The sequence below is a fragment of the Lytechinus pictus genome, chromosome 8, assembly GCF_037042905.1.
Source record: "Lytechinus pictus isolate F3 Inbred chromosome 8, Lp3.0, whole genome shotgun sequence".
Taxonomy (NCBI): domain Eukaryota; kingdom Metazoa; phylum Echinodermata; class Echinoidea; order Temnopleuroida; family Toxopneustidae; genus Lytechinus; species Lytechinus pictus.
In genome coordinates, this window is record NC_087252.1 from 3,712,767 (window position 1) to 3,731,129 (window position 18,363).

At 37.2% G+C, this 18,363-nt stretch overlaps 1 protein-coding gene across 1 annotated transcript; it reads right to left on the minus strand.

The window, feature by feature from the left end:
• Positions 1 to 8,060: 8,060 nt before the first annotated feature.
• LOC129267373 (toll-like receptor 3) lies at positions 8,061 to 10,718 on the minus strand. The gene has a single exon (XM_054905086.2). It carries the CDS (start codon positions 10,716 to 10,718, stop codon positions 8,061 to 8,063), a length of 2,658 nt encoding a protein of 885 aa, XP_054761061.2.
• Positions 10,719 to 18,363: the final 7,645 nt, after the last annotated feature.

Sequence of the window (18,363 nt, forward strand, 5' to 3'; positions counted from 1 at the left end):
GCTAGAGGGCGTACTTCGTCAAATCGCTGTGATTACGTGGAGACCGTCCGCCATTGCTCGATAGGTATTCGCAGCCTGCCATATCCATGCGCGTACAGTACCTATGGGGCATGTACACGGATGAGCACAGAACATGACAAATTGATGACATATGAGCACGAAAGCATATGGAAAAGCAAAATTGTAAATATTGCACTGGATTAAAGTTCAAATACAACAAAAATCTAGCAAAACTGAGGTCAAAAGGCCTATATAGGCCTATCTATAGCGCATAATATAGGCCGATACAGCTATAATACAGGCAAACGATTTAAAGTCCCAATTGTTTTTGCTTAGGTAAAATTTTGATACATTAATATGACTTCTATTTTCTAATGATTTGGAAGAGATGAATATCAAAAATAACATTTAGGCCTAGGTCCTGATAAATAAATTTAATGTGTTTTAATATGATTTGATGTACATTAACCTAAGAAAATTCATAGGCCATATCACAGTGATGCATCTGAGACGCTGTATCGAAAAAAAAAACACGATTGTATTTTTATAGTTCATAGTTTCCTAATTACTATTATGCTGATTGCTGATAATTTATTTCTTCACTTTAGATAATTGTTATAATTTATTTTCCATATATATCTACACAATAGGGCCTATAATAACTCGATCCCTTTTCCCCATGTCTTACACGCTGATGTAAACCAACATCACAAAAACTCGCGAATCATAAAATGACTTTTTATTGATATTTGGAAATGATTTACGCATTGATTCAGTTAAAAATTGATGATTTAGATTTCCTTTGCTGGCAACCATCCCATCATATTTATAAATATGTATATAAAAGTATACTTTCTTACTTGCGATCAATGTATAGAAAAGTTTGTTGACAGCAAAATGCGCGCATGCAGTCGTACAATTTTGCAATGTACAGGAGGCCTAATGGGGGGTTGGATGTTTATGTACAGTGTTATTGCCTTGCAAACATTTTAAAACTTCGGAGAGTAAACAAATCACAATGCGCAAAACAATTTTACTTTGATTTTCTGGAAAGTATAGACTTGATTCTCCCCGGCTGAAAATATGCTGATCGGCAAACTGGCTGAAATATTTTGTTTATCGCCGTTGTTTCTGATCCTATAATGATTGGACCAATATCATGTGAACAAATCAAGGATAGAATAATAAGGAGAGGAAGAAGGGGGAGAAGGAGAGAAGGAAAGGGGCGGGATTATGATATATAATTTTTATTATACTATAAAGAATATTATTACTACTGCAAGAGTGTATAAAACTAATATCATGAAAGACATCAATGCAAACTTATCATAATTATGAAAACGGTTGCAAAATTGTGAGTACTAAAACCAAACATAATTATGAAACAATAATATTGCAAAAGTGACAATACTTGGAATAAGATATTAAAAATCCAAATTTAATCTCAAATTTGATACCTGCCTTGAAATTGTGCTAATTAACTGTGTCTGTGTCGCTTGAATAAATGAACTTTATGGCAAATATTTGTAAGCACTGGCACCGGCCTAACATATAAACAGATAAACACGCGTTTTGAATATCCAGTTTTGTTTTTCATTTTAAAAGTATAACTGAATTTGATTTTCTAGTTTTCTTCCTTTAATGTCATTTGCTGGCCTATGGACCTGAGTTTGGTTATTCGATCAGTTTTTTTTAAATAAGATTTCCATGGATGAACAAAATTATTATATTATGTTAATTACGGCGTCGCGGAATGATTTTGAAAGTGATGGGGTGCATAAAATCACAATCATTTATTATGTGTAATGTTCATTTTCATTTCAGGGAGGGGTCCGGTCGCGCCCCCTGTATTTTATTTTGATCAGTATGTTAAAGCGAATTTGCTTAGGTGTGTTTGTTATTTTAATTGCACACACGGCCCCTAAAAAGCGAATTAAAACAAATCTAACTTAAAGTGAAGGGAATTAAAACTGTCATTTGTGAAAAGTTTGAACAAATTAGGCTATATTCTCGACATTTTAAATCAATATTTTATTTTCGGGCCATATAGGCCTGCAGATTTTGGGGAATTTATTATGTTCCTATAAGAACAAAATCAGCACGTTCACCAAATAACACAAATTTCAACATTGATGGTGTAACGGGAGGCTCACCAAGAACAATAATGAGATGCCCTTTAATAGCGCATGTAGATCAAAACACTAACTTATACAGAATTATTGTACAACTTAATATATAAAAATGATAGGCCTATATTTCATACAAATTAAAGCAAGTTACATATCATGTAGGCCTATATAGAAATTACAAAATTATATCCAACATAAACATAGAATCAAAGGACGTAAATGTGGGAAGGATGGAAGGAGGACGATGCAGTTAAAGGTAGGGAAATCCAGAGAAGGGCTAATTCACTGCAGTCTTTTGAATTAATTGTCAATCTTTCTATTAATGTCCGCTGTATGTTTTTATTTTTATATGATTGTTTATTTGATAGTATATCAACATTGTTATCTATTACAGGCCTATAAACGGACAGGTAAATGCAAATTATTTAGAATTTCATCCCGAGAAATCAGGTTTTTAAAATGCCAAATTAATAGCATAATCCCCATGTAATCACTCTAATAGTGTATTGAGATGCAATTTGTCATTCATATTTTCGATTTTTATGAGGTTGTGTTCTTTTCTTCAAGAAAAAGGCCGGAGACGGCACCCCTTTTCACAGCGTTACAACGCACGAGCTATGGGTACATCCGGGTACTTTTGCGAATCTATACCTATCGAGCAATGGCCGCCACGCTCCACACAATCACAGACGTTAAGTACGCGCGCCTATGGCGACTCCGCACTCTAGCGTAGTTAGTATACATCTCTATGGTGAGGAATTGGTCGAAAATCTAAAATTTCCCGTTATTGGCGACTACAAAAGTGCGCAGCACCCTCTCTCGTTGGATTTTTTAAATTTTATTTAGACTGTATTAGACTAATTAAATTATCTCAAAATTCATACTCTAGTGAAAACTGAGATTTATTTTTCCCCCTGTTTTTTTTTAATTCCTTCTTTCTTCCATCATTTGTTAAGAATAACCTTGTATATTATTTTCGTCTATTTATTTTTCATTTTTGTTTACTCCAATTTTACTTTTGCCAATTGTATTTTACCCATGCTTTGATATATTTTGTTTTTCGTTTTTATTTTTGTATGCTTGTTTTATGTTGATATTATATGTTATTATCATTTGTCCACGGCCTTGCTGAAAAGCAGCTTCTAGCCGAAAGCAGGCTTTTTAACCGTGATTAAATAAATAAAATACAAAAAAAAATACAAATACAAGAATTATTCATGTATTTATCTATCTATTTCTTCAGTATCTTAATAAAGTCGTTTGTCTATTTATTTCTCCTATATCCTTAACTTTTTCTTATTTTTCACTTTTTTCCGTTTTATGTTCTTTAACTTCCATTTCTTTCTTTTTTATCATTTTTATGGTGGTTTTTTTTTTTCTTAATGTTTTATTTTCTTTCTTCTTCCATTTTTTCATGTTTTCTTTCCGCTTTAGCTTTCCCATTGAGAAGAAAGAAAGAGTTAGAACTCGGATCCACTTTTTGTCAGCGGCGGAACGTATATATAGGCCCTACATCTTCTTTGGGGGACTCTCTTATTTCGCCAATCCAGATCGGCTGTGAATATAGTGGGATATATTGACCAGCCGAATATGTGACCTTGTTGATTTAAATATAAATCTAAAATACTTGAATTTAAACCTTTTGAGATTTAAAAGTTAATTAAGATTCAAATTGAATTCAAAATTTGGCTGGTCACTAATATTCACAGACGATCTGGATTTATTTTAAATCCTTGGAATTTATAGAGTGCATGGGCCCAAAATAACACTTTTTATAACATGTATACTCATGTCAAAATGTGAATTTGGGTGCAAACTGATATTTTCATCATCAGATTACGTTTCTGCCTGAAGATGTTGTGTGTTTCATGGAATTAGATCAGCAAAACCTTTTTTGAAGTGATTTCTGATTGAATTTATTTCAGGCTTTATTTATTCCGCGACGAGCGGTTCCAAAAAATGAAAATTGAAGTTGTAAAACTCACTTTGTGATCATTTTTGGCGCTGATTTCTGTTTAAAGGGCATCCTTTTCGCAGTTCTCATGAGTTTTGTTTGTTACCACTTTTTGTCACTAATCTTTAGTAACTAACATATCGCACTGTCACTGATCGAATAATGCGAGCGTAAATTAGCGCAAAATGAATTTTTTTTGATATTCCGACCTGAAAACTAGAAATACTCAGCAAGCGCGAGTATGTGCATGTCTTTTTAGCCTACTTAAAAAGGATGTTTGTCGGAGACATATCACATTTCATTCATGAAAATATGGCCTTTTTTCGTACGGGATTATTACTTTTTTGGCAGGGTGCAAATTCCTACGACCTTATTTTTTTATAGTTATTTTTTCTTCCACTGTATCTTTTTTGTGGGGGGCATATGGCTATAGATCATGAAGCAGTACTGCCGAGGCCCGGAAAGTTTACGTGGTCATATTTTCATTGAGGGTGTGAAGTCTAGCATGTTTCAATGTTTTTTTAGAAAAAAATGCTTTATTTTGATAATGCATAATTATGAGATTATTCAAGTAAATTTGACGCACATATTTTTTGAAGCTTCAGGGCACTTACTGATGATTATATATACATTATTTTGTATGATTTTTTTTTCAATACTCACTCTATGAGTGGCATAGGAATATATTCCATTGCCACTATGTCATTCATAGCATGAGAGCCTTTCATAACGCACGCAAATCAGAATGTAGGTACGACTCTAAGTCACACTTCACTTGCGTACACTGGATCGGGGGCTCTTGCCCCCCCCCTTACAAAAAGGAATAAGGGCGAAGTATGATATTATTTTCTGAATATAATGTCAAACTCTATCACATACTTGGATTCTTGTAATAAATATGTCGAAGTTTTGCTCGCTCGCAACTTTTTTTTCATTTTATGCAATACGGCGCATATCGAGCCCCCTCAAAAAAAATTTACTCATTACCTCTGTCCCACTTGGAGCATTTTTTTGTATACACCCCGGGGAGTAATAGGGGTAAGAATGGGCGGATCGTGAACCAACCACCCCCCCCCAAAAAAAAAAAAAGGGTCCCACTTGTTCAAAATAGTACAAAAAACAAATAAAATGGGTCCTTTGTCACATGCCTCCCCTCCCAATGCCCCACCCCACTCTTTCTCTATATATATATATATATCTCCCCCCCCCCCCTTCTCTCTCTCTTCCTCCCTCCCCTCCCTCTCAATCTCCGTTTCTTTCTCTTCCTCGCCCCCCTCCTTTCCATGAATCTCCCTCTTCTTCTCACTAGCCCCCCCCCCCCCCCTCAGGGCTACCACACTGCCTCTCTGTTGACTATATTTTTTTCACACAAATTGATATAGGCCCACACAAGTCATATGATCATGATGTACATGTAGTTGTAATATATCAATGCAGTTATCGAAACTTGAACATTTTAGAATTGATAGACATAATTGTACATATCAACTCCTCATTGTTTGATATTATAAACACACAATAAAGAGATATTCAAACAAATCCTGCTTGTGTAGTTTCAATAGTTATGATGAGTATTGTCTTAATGGGCAAAGCCACTCCAACAAAAAGAGGACATGAACAAAATGCGGAAAATCAAACAAGTTTATAATGTTGAAAATCTTTACTTTTATAGAGCACGGGATGTGATCATTTTATATCATCTTCTTTTTTTGCCCAAATGTTGGGATTATTTATTGAGCTTGAAAAAGCTAATCCTAAGCTTTAGCATTAACTTAATAATTAATGATAAACTACACAGGTTCTCTATTGAATGTCGAAGAAATTCGGTGAGAGCTTTTATAAAAACAAGTTTTTAGTTCTGTGTTTATTCAGGCATGATATGTGCACACGTGCAATTTCAGTGAAAATTGAAAATGAAATGATGTTACAAAACTCCACTATCTCGTCTTTTACATCTTTTAATTTTAAACACAATTGTGTTAACATTGTGAAGAAGAATTTATATATATTTAAGTGCTGCTCTGTCTAATCATGTAAATAGCTTGTTGATTTGTTTGATTTATATTGTAATTTATATTTTGATCAATAAAGATTGAAGGAAAAAAGAAGAAGAGTTACTTTTTGAAATAAGCTAACTTTCTCAATTTCACTTTCTTAAGCCCCCACCCCCCTACAAAAAAAATGTTTTAGCTATTTACAGAGATCCTTTCCTGCCGAATTATTATTATGCATGAATGTATTTATCCTCCAATTTTATTATGTGTGTCAATATGAACATGGACCTACAAAAGTCAAGCGACAAAAGTACTTCCTCCAGTCTCAAGTTGTAATTCGACTAAAATATAGAATCGGTTTTGCTGTTTTGTCTTCAAATAAACATATTAAGGTTGGGATTTTTTATGAGTTCAAAAAAACTGAGAACCAAATAATGCTATTCTGCTTTAGGGATTTGTTTCTTTCTCTCTGCAGAAAGTTTCATAATTACGACACTGGGTCATCGGGTCGTTTACATATAAGTCAATATCCATCGCACTCAATTAAAACTTTAATACCAGTAAATATGCAGTAGACCACTGAATATTATAAAACCATATTTAGAATGTATAGTGCATAATAATACCAGATAATTTCTTTAAAATCTTATAAATAGTAAGTTCTTAAGTCATTTTTTTTCTTTCCTTCATTATTTACCTGTATAGAATATTTCCAATGTATATTGGACAGCTTTATGCAACTTGATTTATAGTTAACCAGGTACTTCTCCGGTCAAATACTTTTTTTTCCTGGATTATTATGCATGCTTGTTGTATTGAGAGATCTGATTTTGATATAATCACCGTTGAATTGAACTAATAACCAAGCAATTATTTATGGTCTGATGTTTAATTTGTAGTTCAATCATTTTACTTAATTCATTTTTATGCTCATGGTGTTAGTGTTCAAATTCGAGATTTTCCTAAATATCCAAGGTGATTGTGGTTATTGAGAAATATTAATATCAGTAAAGAATTAAGAGTAGTAAAAGTAAAGAAAAAAATAGTGATGGTGATATAGTAGGCCTAGTAATCATGCAATAGTCTGATATTAGTGGTATAGTAGCAGAAGCATAGTAGTAGTGGTAGTAGTAGTAGTAGTAGTATAGTATATAGTAGTAGTAGTAGTAGTAGTACTAATATAGGGTATTTATATTGCGCACATATCCACCTTGTTAGGTGCTCAAGGCGCTCCTATATTACCCGGCTAAGCTAGGCGTTCATAGCGCACACAGCTTTTCAAGGAATTACTTCCTACCGGTACCCATTTACCTCACCTGGGTTGAGTGCAGCACACTGTGGATCAGTTTCTTGCTGAAGGAAATTACGCCATGGCTGGGATTCGAACCCACGACCCTCTGATTCAAAGTCAGAAGACTAATCCACTGGGCCACAACGCTACTACTAGTAGTAGTAGTAGTAGTAGTAGTAGTAGTATAGTAGTAGTAGAAATATCAATAGCAGCAGCAGCAGCAGCAGCAGTAGTAGTAGTAGTAGTAGTAGTAGTAGTAGTAGTAGTAGTAGTAGTAGTAGTAGTAGAAATATCAATAGCAGTAGTAGTAGTAGTAGTAGTAGTAGTAGTAGTAGTAGTAGTAGTAGTAGTAGTAGTAGTAGAAATATCAATAGCAGCAGCAGCAGCAGCAGTAGTAGTAGTAGTAGTATAGTAGTTGGTGACAAGTACAGTAGGCTCTATTTAGTAGTAGTAGTAGACGATGTTCACATTACACCATAATTTTTTTCCGAGCATATTTAAAGGACTAATTGCAATTTTTGGCAACTATAAGTAGACCTATGTGTTGGCGTCTTTACGAATACCCTAATCATTTCAGCATCATCATCATCATGAATAGGGAAATTTACCTTTGGTTCCACTAGCTACCCTCGTTATATGCATTAATTATATACTCATTAATTAGCCACACTTTCGCCAGGTTAAAAACCACCCTACTCTGGGGGTATAATATGGTTCGATCTTCTATTAACTTTCATAAGTTTGACAAATTTGGTCCAGAAGTACTCCTGCTCTTGTTCGTTTTTCGACCAAGTGAGGTAGGTCCCATGGTCACTGAGGAAGAGCCTTACCAAGAACGGCAGCTCCGCATCAGGGATATCCTCTAGGAAAACCACCACCATGTTCTCAATTTGGGACTCATTGACGTTATCTAAAGCTATCCGGAACTTAACCAGGAACCAGTTGTTCCGGAAAGCATTTCTGCTTAACAGCAAAACAATTTTATAACTCCGCTCGACGATGTAGTGGACCGAATCTAAATAGTGCATGCCGATGATGAGATCCTCATCGCCATAAATGTTTCTGTTGAGGTCAGGTAGTTTCTCTTCTATGAGTGGTTTGAAGTGGTCCTTCATCCACTGGTCATCCTCATCGTCGCACATGACGTTGATGTCGTACGTGAATTCGTCGTGACCACGAGCATCCTCCATCTCGTCGTACCCCAGGATGGCGAGCTTTAGGAGGAAAATTTTGTATTTCAAAGCCCATCGGTTACTGTACATCATCAAGGCAATCATGATTACTCCAATCCCAGTCAGAACGAGCAGGCTGATGAGAGTTGTGTTGGGGCTGCAGAACTCATCAGGTTGGAAAGTCAACAGGGGCTTTTGTTTTAGAGGATCAAGAGACGCAGATGAGCAGTAGGTTTGATCAGCGTTTATGAGATGGATATCTCCATTAAGCCATTCGACCATCCACCTGATCTTACAAGAACAAACTATCGGATTATTAACAAGGGATATTGCTGTCAGGGTGGACATGACTGGATCGAACGAGCTGGAATTGAAGGCTGTTAGATCGTTGTTGGTCAGGGTGAGCGTAGTCAGCAGAGGGATTTCTGTGAAGGCATCCTTGGAGAAATAGCTAAGGTGGTTATCATCGACATGCAGAGCAAGAAGGTTTGTTAAACCTTGGAGAAGATCAGACGAAAGATGTGTCAGATAATTCTGCTGCAAATGCAGTTCCTTCAGGGATCTCAGATCGGAAAACAATCCCATTTCAAGGAATGGAATTTCGCATTTAACCACAGAGAGTTTTTGTAAGGAAGTCAGGTTTGAAAATACAAATACCGGAAAACCACCTAGAGGGTTGTTGTCGAGGAACAGAGCGCGAAGATATGCCAAGCCACTAAAGAGGGACAAATTCCTTGATGAATCCCATAAACTGTTGACTAACATTATAGATCCCGTCATGTCAATAAACTCGAGCAATGGTGCAGTTTTGAAAGTTTCACCTGGTATGAATGAGTCATCCCCAAAATAAGGCACCCGTTGTCGAATATTAAAAGATGTCAGGAGAGGTGCCCATAGTAACATTTCAAGTAGTTTACAGCCCGGCACATCAAGTATCTTTAATTTTTCAAGCCCGTCAAAAGCTCCAATTTCAAGAGAAGATAGATATTCGTTGTTGGACAAGTCTAAGAGCACCAAGGTATTCAAACCACTGAAACTAAAGGAAGCTATGTGAATGAGACTATTATCAAGTAAATATAACTCATGTAAATTTATCTCCCAGGTCGAGTTTTTCGGGTTGATGGTTTGAACTTCATTATATCCAAGGTCGAGAATCCTCAGTTCTTTCATTCCTGCAAAGTGTTCTGGCTCTATCTCACGGATGTAATTGCCACTCAGACTTAGCCGATAGAGAGTGGTTAGGTTTGAGAATATGGAATGGTTCAATGAAATGAAGTCGTTAAAAGATAGGTCAAGACTGAAGAGAGAGGCATTAGAGAGGGGACTGAATAAATCTGGAATGATGGCGTCCAAGCCACTTCCAATGATCGAAATTTCCTTGATGCTGGAGATCGCCGCACCTTGGAACAACTGCGTCAACACCGCATTGGTCGTAGGGAAGGCACCTACGACCAGGTTCTGGGCATTTAATGGCGCGATGGCTGCAGGATCAATGGACGTGATCGGGTTCTGCATATCAATAGTGTCCATAGGACACAGGATGACAAATGTCTCAGGGGTTATACTTTCAATTCCATTGTAACCGATATTAAGATCAGGCAGTACGAGGTCGCTGCAAATTGTTACGTTGACCGATGCGAGATTGTTGTAGCTCATATCGAGGTTTAGAAACTTGGATGATATCCCCAAAACTTCGTCTGGAAGCGATGTGAAATTGCAACCATTAAGTAAAAGAAGTTCCAGTTGGTGAAGCCATTGTAAATAATGGATCGATGATAAACTTGGGTTGTCACTTAGATCAAGGGTGGCCAGGTTCTCGAGTGGTTTGAATGCCTCAGGTTGAATTGTAGTGATGTCATTCTTTGAGAGATCAAGGAAGAGAAGGGCTGTGTATCTGATGAAAGACACATTCCTAAGACTACGGATGTTGTTCAGGGACAGATCAAGACGGAGCGCATCGGTTGGCAAATCATCAGGAATTTTAGCGAGACCCCTTTGCCTGCAACCGGCCCTCTTAGCAATAACATCGAAGTCGCACTTTTCCGAAGTGAAAGCCCGTAAGATCCGAGTAGACGTCGGATCATTTTCAGGTGCCTTCCTCGTCATCATCTCGTATCGACGACTGGTGACTCGAAGAACGAACACTAAAAACCAGCAAAGACGGATCAGACAAGCCATTCCTTATCTGCGGTTTATAATTGACCCCTGTATACGAGACTATATGGAAATGGAAATGGAAAGGATTACAGTTTAAAAGAATGGCAATAACAGCTTTCGAAAAGTTCCTTAAACAGTTTTGATGATGTCATATCAAGGGCGGATCGAGGCTTGAGCATGGGAAGTGCACGCCTTGGGGAGGAGGAAATAAGGTTAGGAAAATCAGCTGTTGAAAGCAGAAGTAATGGTACGAATTTCGTTTTTCTTGCCAGTGTCGGAACTCCTCTGCCTCAGCGGGAGGGTACACGTACGTGCACCCCCCCCCCCAGCCTACACCCTTGGAATTCATCAAAGATGGGGCACAGTCATTTTTCCCTTGAAATTTCTAACAAAAATACACGATAAAAAATGTATTTGCTATATAGAGATGCACTTTTTAAGGTTCGATGGATCTAAATTTGGTCGAAACCACAGCGAGCACCACTACCCCCCCCCCATAGCAGCACCCATGCACCCCTAGTGTTGGTGTATGACATTCCTTATAAATGTGATGGATTTAGTCAGAACATCTTGATTAGAAACAAATTAAAATAAACAATAAGCTATTTCACTTAATGCCTGTCAGGTCAACAAAAAACTGTAATTGTGTAGGGTTTGTTGAGGGGAAAAGTATAGTATCGAAATACTTAATAAGCCATGCTCCAATAAACAATAATTTCCTATTAGCAAAGTATAGAAACTAGATTGAGGGGAAGACCCACTATTGATTAATAAGGAAGAGAAATTGAGTGGGTAACCACTGGTGTATTGGATCGAGATTTGGAGTGAGGCTGCTGGGCCCCCTTTTGCTGCCCCCCCCCCCAAAAAAAAAAAAAAAACACGAAAAAATAGCGTTGTTAATTAGAATGCAAACCTGGGCCAATTTAAGAACAGTCCCCAGCATTTAAAAATGAATCCACCCCGTATACATTTTATAATTGGGGTGGTTGCAAAGGTCACCCCTATCTGAAAAGTGGGGGATGTATATCCCCCATCCCCTGGGATTTATGCAAGCCACATACTTCATATTTGCAATCGTTTCCTTTGCAACTTCATCTATTTAAGCCTATATGTCTGCGTTTTGGGAACCTATATACTGGTGTCTGTATAGTAGCCTATTAAGGCTGCCTTATCGCTCAAAATTCATTTCAACCCGAGCCAGTGATACATGAGTTTTCAATGGACAATTGACGGTTCAATCCTTGTTTCGTTTTGATATAACACCCGTTTTTTGTGTCTTTTGTTCTGAAACTTCATTTCGTCATAGGATCCAGGGGGCCCCGAGGGGCCCGGTCCCTCTCCCTTATTGGCAGAGCAAAAAAAGGTGGGAAAGAAAGAAAAAAAAGAAAAGGAATGGAAAACGAGGAGAAAAGCCGAGAAGAGGAAAAATAAGAGGAGAGAAACGAGTGAACAAAATAAGATAAGGGGAAGATTTGGAAAATAATTCTATTTAATTATGTCACTGTATAAAAGTTTTGCTCGCGCTTCGCGCTCGCATTGCCTGTTAGGGGATTTACATATCTTGTTCAAAATAGAGTTTAAAATATTAAGTTTTGAAGTCAATATACAAAACATATTTCAGCTCGGAAATCGAACTTTCATTATTTTGTTTGATTTACAAATTGATTTTTTAAGTGCTCTGTATAAACGTCAGTTTTATATGGTCAGAATATTAACATTTTCTGCGCGCAAAATTCGATTTTTCAGGTTGGCCTACCTATTATTTTCGTGTATTCCATAAATTTCTCAAAATATCTGCAGGTCTGATTGTCAAAACGTGTCAGTGGCGCTGCAATCTTGCATTTTGATTGGTGAGTTGTGTATATCGCAATACTAAGTCTATAACAAACTACTTAAATCCCCATTTCATGTTAGTTTATAAAGAACTTTGGCTCGAGATTATTATCCCAGTTATTTTTAAGGCGTCTAAGAAACTATGATATTTTTGACAAAGCTCAGTTTGCATATCAGAACAATAGAGGCGTCGAAGACGCAGTGTTAGTCTTACTTCAGGGCGTGTATCAGCATTTAGATATTCCCAAGTCCTATGTCAGGTCTGTTTTTATAGATTTTTCAAGCGCCTTTAATACCATAGTACCTCACATACTGATAGATAAACTACTAAATATGAATGTCTCACCTTGTCTTGTCAGAATTATTTACAATTTCCTTATAGACAGACCACAATGGGTTAAGTGCAATAATTTGAATTCTGTCACCAAATGTTTAAATTTAGGTGCTCCTCAAGGCTGTGTAATTTCACCAACTCTCTTTTCTCTCTATACAAGCGATTGTAATGTCACCCACTATAATTGTGCAATACTTAAATATGCCGAGACACGGTCATCACTGGTTTCATCCTAGGAGACAGTAGGTCATATTTTAGGGAAGTTGATCAATTTGTAAACTGGTGTGATCAACATCACCTAGTTCTTAACGTAAACAAGACTAAGGAAATGGTATTTGATTTTCGTCGTTCTTCTCAACTCCATGAACCAAATTACTTATTCACGATGAAATGATTGAACAAGTTTCTGAATTTATTTGGAACCACTATTGATGATAAACTGAATTGGAACAAGAACTCACAAATTGTAGCAGGCAAGGCATGTCAAAGGTTACACTTTTTGAGGAAACTCAAGGAGTTTCGTGTGGATAATAGGATCTTGGTTCTTTTCTACCAATCTCTTATTCAGAGTATCCTCACTTTCAATTTTTTGTGCATTTTTGGTAATCTCTCAAATAAAAATCTGAAAAAAATCGAAAGACCAAGGAAAATCGCACAGAGACTGATTCACTCGGATCTTCCCCCCATTAGTACTTTGTATGAAAAACGTGTGTTACTAAAAATACATACAATCATGAATGATTCATCGCATCCATTGCACAGTTTCTTTGGATTCAACCGCTCAGGCATTCGCCTCCGTGCACCCAAGAGTAACCGTTCACGATTTAGACAATCGTTTGTACCCAATGCAATTCATATGTACAATGACAAAGTTAAACGCTGAAGCTTTTGTAATCACGCATGTCAGCATTCAATCCTTGACAGTGTTTTTGCCTGCCTACCCTTTATTATCATTATTTTAAGTAATTCAATTCAATTCGAACGCACTTGCGATCGATCCTCAGCCCATTCTTGCCTCTGTCCTTCCCAGCTTGTTATGCTCTCCAAAGTCGGTTTTTAATGTGTTCTTTTTTTTATTATGTAATTACTTTTAACGTTATATAATAAGCTGAGTATCCTTGCTTCAATTTGTAATACCTAATTATCATTCCGTCTATAAGCTTTTTTGCTTTTTTGTTTCTCTCCCTCTCTATCTCTCTCTGTCTTTCTGCTATATGATTTCCCTCTATCTTCTTCGCTCACTTTCTTTCTCCACTGTGTCCACCTTTGTTTCTATCCAACTTATTCTTTCTCTTAATTCTTGCTTGCATGGTCTTTTCCATCGGCTTGTTATAATCACTCGGGTCGCGTTCGCGTTCGAAATCACTCGGGTCGCGTTCGAAATCACTCGGGTTTTGGATTTTGGGCGATTTTTTTTTTTCGATGCGATTTTTTTTTCTAACGGTGTCTTTAATGGGACAAACACGCTGGGAAAATAAAATGAAATTCAAATTCTAGTTTCGTTTTAAGCCGGCAAGTGCCTTAAATAAAAGGCACTCGCCTACTGCTTAACATAACAAACAAGCAAATCAGCCATGTGGCTCAACTATCCTAGAATACATCCAGACTTCTACTGTTTTTATACGAGGACTCCGAGTCGGAACTTGCCATATCTGCCACATCGATATTACATCGTCACATTCCCATGTACGGACATGTATGCCTGCATGCAATGGCCCCAAGGCGGGATCCGGCCACGGTCGGACACGGCGTGCATCGGTAGCATGGAGCAAGGTAACGTGAGTCCAGCCGAGTTAGATCCCACGTTACAGTGCCAGTCAGTCTGCAGCTCGTCCGAAAGTATTTTATTCAGCGGTATGCATAGCCAGCCATCCGTGGTTTAATGCATATATACGTAATTAGACCAAAAGCTTCGGCCTCCAGTCTGTAATGTTCGTTGTTCCGCTGAACTCCATTAGCTCCACTCATCAATACAGAGACCGAAGTTCTAGCTCGATCTGTACAGGGACTCAATGGCCATATGTTTATGCATTAAGTTCCAATAAAACGGGGAAGTGAAGTTGCGCGACAGCCGAAGCAATTAGTTACTGTTTTTCCCCTTTTAAGTTTATTTTCTCTTTTTTTGGTGCATTTTAGGACAAAACGGAATAAAAATATTTATTTGGTACAGTTCTTTCCATATATTTTTATGAAATAAAGACAAAAATCGATGAGCGCCGTCTGGGAGATTTCGCATTGTTAACCCCGTAATGATGGTTGCACCATAGCGAGCCGTCTGTGTACGAGGAGAAATAAAAATGTTAAAAAACTCGAAACAGACGGCTGCCAGCTGTCTAATACGTAATGAGCTTTGAGGACAATCTTTCCGATAGGCGTTTTAAAATTCTGCTCTTAACTATTGTCCATTTCTCATAAAATTTGTCTTATTTTATAGATAAAATGGCCATATCATGTTTTAAGTAACTGGAGACCTAAAAAATTCCCTACCTAAATTCTCGAAACATTGCATTAGGTGATGTGCTTAATTGATCTTCTTTGTGCTCGCGTGCCAAACGTATACGGTGAGCTGAACGGGGATCAGTCTCTCTCTCTGTCTCTCCTACCTTTCCGAAATTAAAACGGTCCTTCGATCGGACATAGTTATTTAGACGCAGGACAAATAATGCTCTGACAACCAAACTAACTTTTCGTCAGCATCAGTAAAAATGTGAATGGGCTTTTAAAAACTAATACTAAAACTGATCTAAAATTGATCTTAGATCGATTTTAAAATTGATTTTGGAAATCGATTTTATATTAATTTTAAAATCGTAATTGTACCTGTTCTAATTAACCGATTTTAAAATCGGCTCCCGATTTTACCCGATTTTACCACAATTGGCGCGATCACCTGCCAATCTTCGATCATGCCCCTTGAAGGAAAAATCGGATATAAAATATCGGCGTAGATCTAGTTACAGTGCGTGATCGTTCAAAACATATTTCAAGATTTTTTTGAGGTGCTAGCTATTTAGAGGTCGCATTAATCAGGGAGAAAGACGCAGTATTATCTCTGACGATGTTTACGAGGATAGATATCTTCTCTTCAACCTCGTGGTGATAGCGGACGCCGCCGTGAACTTTTAAAGGTCGTATTACCGACGGACATCACTGCACTACTCTCTTACCTCCTTTATGATGATAGACACTTCTCTTCAACCTCGTGGTGATAGCGGACCCCGCTTCTTTTATATTTGTTCTTGGTTATCAAAAGTTAATTTCTGAAGATAGTAATTAAATTGATTTGAAAACGTTAGCTCCCCAAAGCATTTTAATAACATGTTCCGAATCATCGCGCGTGCTTGCGACTTCTATTACATTTTAATTGCACTTGCGCCTTTAAGATGATGCAAAATCGCCAAAAATCCAAAACCCGAGTGATTTCGAACGCGACCCGAGTGATTTCGAACGCGAACGCGACCCGCGTGATTATAATAAGCCTTTCCATCTATCTCTTAGTTAACTCTCAGCCGTTTCTCACTCTTTGTCTTTAATGGGTAAATTATTTGACATTTCCCTTCTATGTTGTATTGCAATATCTGTTTGAATTGTTTATGTATATTTTCTTTCAATATATTCGCCCAATGTAGATGTCGTTGTGTTTGTATACTTTATATCATTTGTATGCACAGCCAGTGGAGGCCAAATTTCTATGTATTTTATCATGGATCAATAATAAATGAATCTGAATCTGAATCTGAATTACTCGTGCATCATATTCATAATTATGAAGGAGCTTGAAATGTCCAGTTTTCAGACCATAATACTAACACTTTTCGCGCTCCCATTAGGCTCATGTATAAGATATATATCTAATAACTAAATTGTCCCTTTTTTCAGAATAGAATATCGGCAAGTTTCATCTCGCGCTTAGGAAGAGGAATAGAAAAATAGTCATCAGTTTCATGTGATAACATAATACCCGGCATAGAGTGTCCCGGTCCTATATGTCAAGATTTAAAGTAATAATAATGAAATATATATATCTGCTCTTTTTTAAGTGTGATTGATCCATATCCCCTTCACAATTTCCTACAAAGCGTTTGAAATTTAGCTTAAATTAACCCCTTTTCAGATCGGAATAACAAATATTTTAAGCTCTATTGATTTTCATGTTTAAAAAAGTTTATTTATATTACCCAAACTCTAGGTCCAAATCTGAAACACGGGCTCATGTTTATTCACATATATATACGCAGCTTGGCTCTATTTAAATCATCATCCAGATTCAGATAAGAATTATATTATATATAATATATATATATTTATATATTGCGCTTGCATTATTAACCAAGGAATTAGATCCACAATTACTCATCCTTTTCATGATTTACAAAACATGAATAGAGTGTGTTGTTTTTAGGTCTAAATCTCGAATTTTTCACGCTTCGTGCTCGCCTCGTCAGGGGCGGCGGAACGTATTTTCGTATGGGCCGGCAAAGCTAAGATAAGGGCACTTATATATATAACGTCAAATTGACATTTTTGATGCAATCTGATATTTTCACCTGAGATTGTGATATTGCTGTGTGTTTTGTAGTAATTGATTTGAGTAAAGCCTTTTTGAAGTGATTTCTAATAGGATGTATTTTTCGTTAGCGAGCGATTTGAAAAAAAAATCAAATTTGAAGTTGTGAAACTCGGTTTTGGGGTCAATTATCGCGCAAATTACTGTTAAAAGGGCATTCTTTCAAGATGTTTGGGAGCGCATGAATCGCGAGCTCAAACTTTTGGAAATTGTATGTTTTAATGAAACCTGAAAATTAATCTGTTTTTGTTAACATGAAAAAGACGTGTATCTAAAAGATTGACACGAGTGCAAAGCACGAGCTGAAATTTTTATACTGACCAGAAAATGAACTGAAGCTGATAAGGACTGCATTTGGTTACCTTGAAGGCCGCACTTTTCCATCACATCAAAGTATATACATGTACATACAGTTGCAAATATGGGTGGCAGGGTTCAGGCGCGGATCCAGGGGGGCACGTGCCCCCCCCTTTCCTTTGAGAAGCAAAATTAAAAATGGCATGAAAACAGAGATGTGCCCCCTCTTTTGAACTTGAAGATTTTTTTTTTTTTTGGTTGTCAAATTTTTTCGGGGACAAAATATTCTTAATTTCCTCCAAAAAATTTGCCCCCCTTGGAAAATCCTGGATCCGCCCCTGGCAGGGTTAAGGAGGACGCATGGGATTCATCTAAAACTCCACGTTTGACAGTTTTTCTTCAAATTGTTGAGTGTGGGAGCATCATCTGGGGAAGCTTATTGTATCTGTTTATTACTCCTTGATTATAGTCACTGCATGTCGGATCCGGGGGGGGGGGGGGGGCACAGCCGGCCCGTGCCCCGCCCCCCCCCCCTTTGAGAGGCACAATTAAAAATTTTAATTTACACTTTCAATACTAGAAGTCAATAGGCCTATATTAATTATTTGCTATTTTATCCCCCACTGCTGTGAACG

What these genes read in the sequence shown, in the direction of transcription:
- LOC129267373 (XM_054905086.2), bottom strand. Translation starts at nt 10,718, where the DNA reads ATGGCTTGTCTGATCCGTCTTTGCTGGTTTTTAGTGTTCGTTCTTCGA.